At 34.9% G+C, this 8520-nt stretch overlaps 1 protein-coding gene across 1 annotated transcript in view; it reads right to left on the bottom strand.

Annotated features, from left to right (window-relative positions):
• LOC107691638 (cell migration-inducing and hyaluronan-binding protein-like) overlaps positions 1-8520 on the bottom strand; it is a 143438-nt gene that overhangs the window by 79907 nt on the left and 55011 nt on the right. Inside the window, exon 2 of the mRNA XM_016490405.1 lies at positions 3668-3765. Coding sequence (XP_016345891.1) covers positions 3668-3722 — 55 coding nt within the window. The 5' untranslated portion in view covers positions 3723-3765. The remainder of the gene's footprint in view (positions 1-3667; positions 3766-8520) is intronic.

Raw genomic sequence — 8520 nt, forward strand, 5'->3', positions numbered from 1 at the left:
TTAGATTTTTTTGCACCCTCAGATTCCAGATTTTCAAATAGTTGTATCTCGGCCAAATGTTGTCCTATCCTAACAAACCATACATCAATGGAAAGCTTGTTTATTTAGCTTTCAGATTTTGCATAAATCTCAATTTCGAAAAATTGACCCTTATGACTGGTTTTGTGGACCAGGGTCACATTTTTGTTCAAGTATAAAGTCGTTGTTCTCCAGAAATTTAGCAGAAATAGAAATAGCTGAGTGTAGAGTTTACCCTGAGAATTAAAAGTACATTATATAAATAAATAGATAGATAGATAATTAATAATTAGATAGATAACAGAAATAATTAATTTGAAGTACTAAAAATACTAAAACTGAAAAAAAACTAAATAAAAAAGAAATACATAAAAACTAGAAATACATAATAGAATGAGAGAAAATATAAAAATAAAAGCTAATTCAAATAATGTACAAATATTTTTAGAGTATACAAAAATAGTAAAATAAAACTCAGTTAAATTAATAAAAAAATAATAGCACTTCATGAGAAATGGTCTTTTTCTCAAGAGAAACAAGAAAAATACTTTTTCTTACCTAAGGGAGTACTAGCCCAAGTTGCAATTAAAAATGATGAATCTAGCACATCGTGAAGATGTTTGGGAGGATACAGTCAATTACTGGGAGCGAGAGATTTGCATTAGACCAATTATAAAGTTCATAATCAGGATTCACTTCAGCTATTTGTAACATTGCTTTGGGTGGACATCTGACGTGGAGGGTCACCTAACAGTAGTGCAGAGGTCTCTTATAAAGGGATCAAACACACAATCATGTATTTGTCTTTTATTTTATGAATCAAAACATGCAAGGAAGGAATAAAGGAATAGTTTATCCAAAAATGAAAAAAAAAAGATGAAGAAAAAATAGTTCACCCAAAAATTTAAATCTATAAATATGTACCAACACTCAGGCCATCCAAGATGTAGATGAGTTGGTTTGTTCATCAGAACAGATTTGGAAAAATGTAGCATTACATCACTTGCTCAGCAGTGGATGCTCTGCAGTGAATGGGTGCCGTCAGAATGAGAGTCCAAACAGCTGATAAAAACATCACAATAATCCACACCACTTCAGTCCATCAGTTAACGTCTTTTGAAGTAAAAAGCTGCATTTTTGTAAGAAATAAATGCATCAAGACATTTCCAAGTTCAAACTGTGGCTTCCAAAATACGAGTTCTCTATATGTGTAATATTGCTTTCTCCAGTGAAACAGTCATCTCATCTGAATCAGGAGAGAAATATGCACACTGTTTACAAGCGAAAAACAGTTCCAAACAAATATGTTTGTGGATTTTGATTGAGTGGAAAATTAGAGATGGACTTTTTCACTGGAGCAAGCGTCATTATGGATTATATTTTGGCCACAAGTGACAGCTTAAACTTAAAAACATCTTAATGATGGTTTTGTTTCTTGAAAAACTCACAGCGTTTCACTTCACAAGACATTAATTGATGGACTGTTGTGATGTTTTTATTAGCTGTTTGGACTCTCATTCTGACGGCACCCATTCACTGCTGAGGATCCATTGCTGATATAATGCTTAAATTTCTCCAAATCTGTTCAGATGAAGAAACAAACTCATCTACATGTTCGATTGCATACACAACACTCAAATGCTCCACTATATTTTGATATTAATTCATTTAGAAGTACTTATTAGCAGCTTTCTCTCACTTTTGTCACAAAGTTGTTTTCATAAGCAGTTTACTAGGTTTAAAAACCACACACACACACACTTCAAAAATATCAGTTTCACAATGTGGATACGTAAGTAAAAGTCTGTTTTGCAAAATATAAACTTTTTCCTTTATATATATATATATATATATATATATATTAAAAAAACAATGAAAGAACAACAAAGCAACTATTAGATAAAGTGTGCCTTTAATAAATTATCCCATTCACCCTGAGCTCAGCTCTCAGAGAACGACACAATCAAAGAAAACACAGCAGCCTGTCACTTCAAACAAATGCTTTTATGTGACCACTAACTAGCTGTCCTGAAGTGATACATTAATCTCATCGCCAGCCTTTACAATACACAGAATCCATGCCGCGAAACAAAATTGTGAAAAGCCATCACGCTTTGTGTCGTTAACAAAAAGCTGTTCAAATGCAGATTTTCTCAGAGGAATCCACTAGCTCAAAGGCATTGCTGGAAATACCACAAACCCAAAAGAGTGATCTCACTCTAAATGCACATAAAACATGTTTTTGCACGGATTTGTGCGATGGTATTGAATCATGCAACCATTATGACCATCTACTGTAGAATGCATTCATTTTGACTTTTAATGTGGAAGGCCGTGCTGCTTTGTTAGAATTGCAAATCACATTTCCAACTACAAGGTCTGAAAGCAACTTTGGTTTGTTAAATTACAGTAAAGCTACTTTGCTGAGTTGAAGGGAGCAGAAATGCACTACATTTATGGGCCTGTAAAGACACGGATTGTGCTGTTGGGTTTTGGCTTAAAACTGAGTTAGCTGGACTAGAATGAAACACGGTGGAACAAAATTCTCAAAGGGCTTCTGTGGGTTTGGCGAACTAAATCCAAGAGCCTTCTTCTGTAACAAGACTCTTAGTCATGCGGTCTCTCTGTTGGACGGATTAAAACGAGACTGAAAGAATGACAGTATATTTTGGATGGCCACATGCTAATCTCTGATACTGTACATCAGGCAGTGTCACAATTCAGCCTGTAAAGTGACAGCAGATAACAGAGGTATGACAGACAGAAAGGGCAACTAATAATTTTATGGGAGAGAAATTATGCAACTAAGGCTGTAAAACATAAGGTTATGTTAATATGTCAGAAACTCAAGGATTTGAAACTTCATGCTTTCAAAGAATAAACTTGTATTTTGAAGATAAAAAGGGAATTTCATTTTATATGTTTAATTTTATATTTTGTTTTATTTTATAATTTAATTTTAAGTATTCCTAAAATAAAATACTTTCTTAAAAAGATTAAAAGGTTTTTTTCATTATATACCTTTTTTTAATTGTATTTTTTTATATTTTATAATTTTATTCAAAGTATACTTTATGCTTTCAAATTACAATGAACTATTGTTCAAAGAAACTTTATATTTTATTTTATTTTATTCACAGCATACTATATGCTTTCAAAGTAAAATGAACTATTGTAGTTTAAAGATACATTTATATCTTTAATATTATATTTATAAAATATTAATTTATAGATACATATTTCATATTTTATTTATATTTTTAATTTTATTTCATATTTTTATTTTATTTTAAAATATTTTTCATATTTTTATGTTAATTTTACTTTATTTGTATTTTATTTTATATTGTGATTTCTTATTTTATTTAATGTAAAAAGTCATGCCATTGAAACACCATATAAATCAATTATGCTTTCAAAGTACAATGAGCTGTTGTAGTTTAAAGATACATTTGATTTAATATTTTATTTTAATATTATTTTATTTCATGTTTTATTTTATATTTTTATGTATTATTTTATTTATTTTTGTTATTTTATCTTATATTTTCTTTATTTATTTATTTATTTTATTTTATGCAAAAAGTCATGCAACTGAAGCACTTCGTGACTAAAGTGAAACAGAAGAGCAAGAGAGACGGAAACTCACCAGCCTGAGCGATGTGAAGAACAGCTACTACAATAGAAGCAACACAGATCTTCATTTTCAGCACTGTTGGTTTGGTCCAGAGTTTAAAGGCACCTCACCTGCAACACAAAACACAAAAAGCTTCATTTACATCTAAAGCTGAACTGTGTAATTTCTGTGCCACCAAACGTAATTGCAAAAATAATGATTGTTTTCCTATTTCTGCAACTGTGTGAGTGAATTATTCACATTTCCAAGGCAAATCGACCTGTCCCAATGCATACTGAGTATTCTGAGTAATTCCATTGAAAAAATCCCCTTAAGCATGCTAGATTTATTCTGGGCACGTATGACACCATGACCAAACATGTCACTGAGCGTGTGTGAAGTTGCCATAGAAACCGGCCAGTGATTTTGTCAGTTTTCCAGAATCTGAACGTGTCGGACCCCAGTTTTGCATTCCTTTGAAACTTGCTAGATCTGAAGGTTACGTGGTTATCTTCAAAGAGATTACAAGAGCACCAGCAATTCGACTTGAACCTCCATAAAGGATCAAAGGCTCCGAGGGGCCGAGGGCTCAGGTACTGCCTCGCTAATAACGGTGTGCTTGTTTAAATGCACTTACATAAAAAGTTACATAACCGATATAGACATACACGGGATCCTGTTTCCTGGTTTCGGTATTGCAGACTCCATCTATGCTTGACGGACCAATTATACGACGAGGTAAGAGACACGACAATGCTTCCTTTGACTAACCCATGCCATTTTAAACGGTAAATGTATTCTTGTACATAAAATCTGTGCAAAATCAAGTTTTCGTTGATGTTGTGCATTGGCATTATTATGTTGTGATGGTTATTAGCACTGCCAATCTGCCCGAGGCGTGATAGCTTCCTTGTCCCAAAGTAACGGTTGCATCATGACCTGTCCGACATGTCAAGCCTGCGCTGTTATGCATCTGCTCCGTGTAGCATGCGAATCCGTCTTTGTTATATATTGAGGAACAATGGTCTGCAACTGCCAACTTCTCATCATATTGGCACCGCAATCCGTTCCCATCTGTGTCTGTGCAAAGGATTGTGGGAATATTGCAAAGATTGTTTGTCTGGTTTATTCAAAATGCATTGCAAGTGACAATATGTTACAGCTGCGCAAGAGTGAATAAACCAGCAAGACGATGATCAAACCAGCCAACTATTTCATTTACTGACTCTCATGTCGTTTTTCTTCTTATATGCAACACAAAAGGAGAATGAACAAACAGACAACGATTTCAGTTTCAGTCGGTTTCTCACATGAAGCTATCGTATGACTTGGCATATGGATGCTTTAATGCTGCTTTTATGTGTCATTTTTTTGAGTTTGACAGACCATCTTCCAAATGTACAGAAAAGAACAGTCTAGACACTTTGTTCCTTTTGTGTTGCACTGAAAAGGGAAAAAAAATAAAACTTTTCGCAACAAGAGGGTGAGCGGATGATGAAAGAAGTTTCATTTTTTGGGTGCGCTATCTCTTTAAGATTAGAGTGCATCTGATAACGCAGCAGGAAATATAATGTGGCTCATAACAATGCCTGCGACGACACTGTGGCAATATAACAGTGAAAAATGAAAACTCGAGTCTGTGCTGGATGGAGTAAGACTTTATTTGAGTCTTCAGTGATCCACACGGTCATTTATTCTGCTATCAGATGTCGACCTGGAGCAACAGGAGGGTAAAACACATGGCCTCTCCCTTTAAGAGCCTTCACCTGAGACCTGCAAGAGAATAAGGAGTCATTATGGATGGAACACTAACAAAACCATACAACTTAAATAAAAGATGAAGCACGCAGCTCTTTGAACATCTACACTCACGTTCGGGATCAGTACGATTCTTTTTGAAAGAAATTCACACTTTTACTCAGCATTAAATTGACCAAAAGTGACAGTAAAGACATTTATAAGGTTCCAAAGATATCTATTTCAAATAAACGCTTAAATAAATACATATCACTGTTTTGCAGCACAACTGTTTTCAACATTGATAATAATCAGAAATGTTTCTCGAGCAGCAAATCAGCATATGAGAATGATTTCTGAAGGATCATGTGAAGGATAATGATACTGTAATCTCAGCTTTGACTCGTTGGAATAAATTACATTTTTAAAAACATTCAAACAGAAAACTGTTATTTTATATAGTAATAATATTTCAGAATATCACTGTTTTCCCTGTATCTTTCTTTAATCAAACAAATGCAGCATAGTAGACTTCTTTCGAAAAATCTTTCTAACCCCAAACTTTTGAACAGTAGTGTAGATTTACACACCGCACATACAGTAACATGTGAATGACTTCATATATTGCTTACACTGTTTAAAACCATCTGACTTTGCATTTTAGAGTTTGTAAATCCATCTTACACTGTGCAAACTGCCATTTCAAAATCACATTTAGATATGCAGCACACCAAGGGAAAATACGTTTTGCTGGTAAATAGATGTTCTACTTCTTTGCACACAAAAATAGCAGCACCTTCTTTCCCTGTAGTTAAAGTGGAAAAGTCAGCAGACTGCTCTTACTTTCAGCACACTGACTTTGTGCCTGGCGTGATGGAATTCGGTGAAAATTGACAGGAAAAAACTCCCCTTATTGGGTTTTCTAATGCATGTCAATTCCCCTGAGCCAAATACCACAAGATCTACGAGGCTGATGCCTGCTGAGCCGTTCAAAGGTGCATCTTTCATCACAGCTCTGCATGCATTTTTAACATAAATGTGCATTACTGAGCACCGCAATTTCCTCTTCATTTAAGCACATTTTAATCTTCTGCCTATGTGTGTTAGCAGTGGACCGGCTGTCTGGTTGTTGCATGCAAACGCACATATCTATCTTTAGATTTAGCCAGCTGCCCAGTGATGTAATGCATGCAGAATGACCATCTGAAGATAATATTGCACAAATAATAAAAGGCGTTGCTAAATCAAGCATCATGATTAATCTTGCTCATACCTATTGTTAGTGATCTAACCAAACCACTTAAACTATTCAACTTTGCGATATAAGTCGTCTATCACCATTTGTGCTACATACATGAATGATACTGTACCTCGAATGATGCACTTTGATAGACTCTACAAGCAAAACCATAGTTTTTTAGGTTAATTTCGAGATTTTGGGTAATTTCGCTTCCATAACTTGCCTTCTTTCAGACTAGCAAACGTTTTTCAGAGAGAAAACGTCCAAAATACACATTTATGTGTTTTATATTATTATCATTTATCTATTAGTGTCTGTAGATTTCAATTACATATCTTTAAAGGAATAGTTCACATAAAATTCAAGTTTGCTGAAACTGTATTCATTCTCAGGCCATCCAAGATGTAGATGAGTTTGTTTCTTCATCAAAAAAGAATTTGGAGAAATTTAGAATTACATCACTGTCTCAGCAATGGATCCTCTGCAGTGAATGGGTGCCGTCAGAATGAGAGTCCAAACAGTTGATAAAAACTTCACAATAATCAACAAGTAATCCACACCACTCCAGTCCATCAGTTAACGTCTTAAGAAGCAAAAAGCTGCATGAACAGCATGGAAACAAATTATTCATTAAAACGTTTTTACCTTCGAACAATTGATTCCAGCTAAAATACAAGTCCTCTATCAATAATATCGGTTTGGCCAGTGATAATGTTGTGTCGTCTGAATTAGGAGAGAAATATGCACAGATCAAGCACTGATTACAAACAAAAACAGTCTCATATTTTGGCCAGAAGGAACAGTTTAAAGTTAAAACATCTTAAATATGGATTTGTTTCTAACAAATATGCAGCTTTTTGTTTCACACAATGTTAATTGACTGACTTATTTGGATAAAAGGATGTTCCACATGCAAAAAAATTTATAAAAAATTATTTTTATCTGGTGGACAAAAAAGTGAACGAAAAACATCCAAAAGGAGGAACCCAATCTAGACAGCAGAATATCAGAGATTTGGATGTGGGCTCAACTAGCAATCACCCAAAAACCTTAGCAATGGCCCACAACACTCTAGCAACAAGGCGGAGAGTTTTGCACAATAAAGCTCACCTCACATCTTCTCCAGAAAGCGTACGAATTGAGTTTCTTTTCACGTTGCTCTGTTGCAGACCGCTCCTGCATGCCCTCTCAGACTTCTTTACAAATCCCCAACACTGAGAAAGTCTATTCCAAAACATTACATCACCCTAGTGAAGACAAGCTTTGCTCAATCCAGACCTCGCCTCCCGGATTTACCTCCCAATGCTATCTGCGTCTGAGTCAAATATCTCTTTCAGGGCTGTCTATCTTCTTACAGAGACTGTTGCCCTCCGTGGCCCTCGCAGATAACACACTTCCACCCCTGTCCTTCATGTTGACCCTGTCCTATCAGCACAGAGCAAAGGAACTCACACGCAACAAAGTCTGCCATCTCAGAGTTTCTATCGCAGTTACAGTCATAATATAGCTGGAAATTCACTGAAGAAAAATGGTCTGTATTAGGGATGTCAATCAATTCAACTTTTAATTGAATTAATTACATCGTATGAAGATGAATTAATCCAATTATTTGCATATATCAATGCGACAACAAGACAATATTGCAGACGAGCAGACAAAAAATTGCTTCAGTTCCATATCACTGAACAATGAAGTCTAATTCCCGCCTACTTTCCTAATTTCCCGCCATTTTGCAATTGAGTTTGTCATTAAGATGATATTTGCATATCTGTTTTTATATCTGTTTTTCTGAGCAGCAAATCAGCAGATAAGAATGATTTCTGAAGGATCATGTGACGCTGAAGACTGGAGTAATGACGCCGAAAGTTCAGCTTTGCATCACAGGAATAAATTACATTTTCAAATATAT

Source organism: Sinocyclocheilus anshuiensis, unplaced genomic scaffold (assembly GCF_001515605.1).
Source record: "Sinocyclocheilus anshuiensis isolate Anshui unplaced genomic scaffold, SAMN03320099.WGS_v1.1 scaffold45, whole genome shotgun sequence".
Classification (NCBI taxonomy): Eukaryota; Metazoa; Chordata; class Actinopteri; order Cypriniformes; family Cyprinidae; genus Sinocyclocheilus; species Sinocyclocheilus anshuiensis.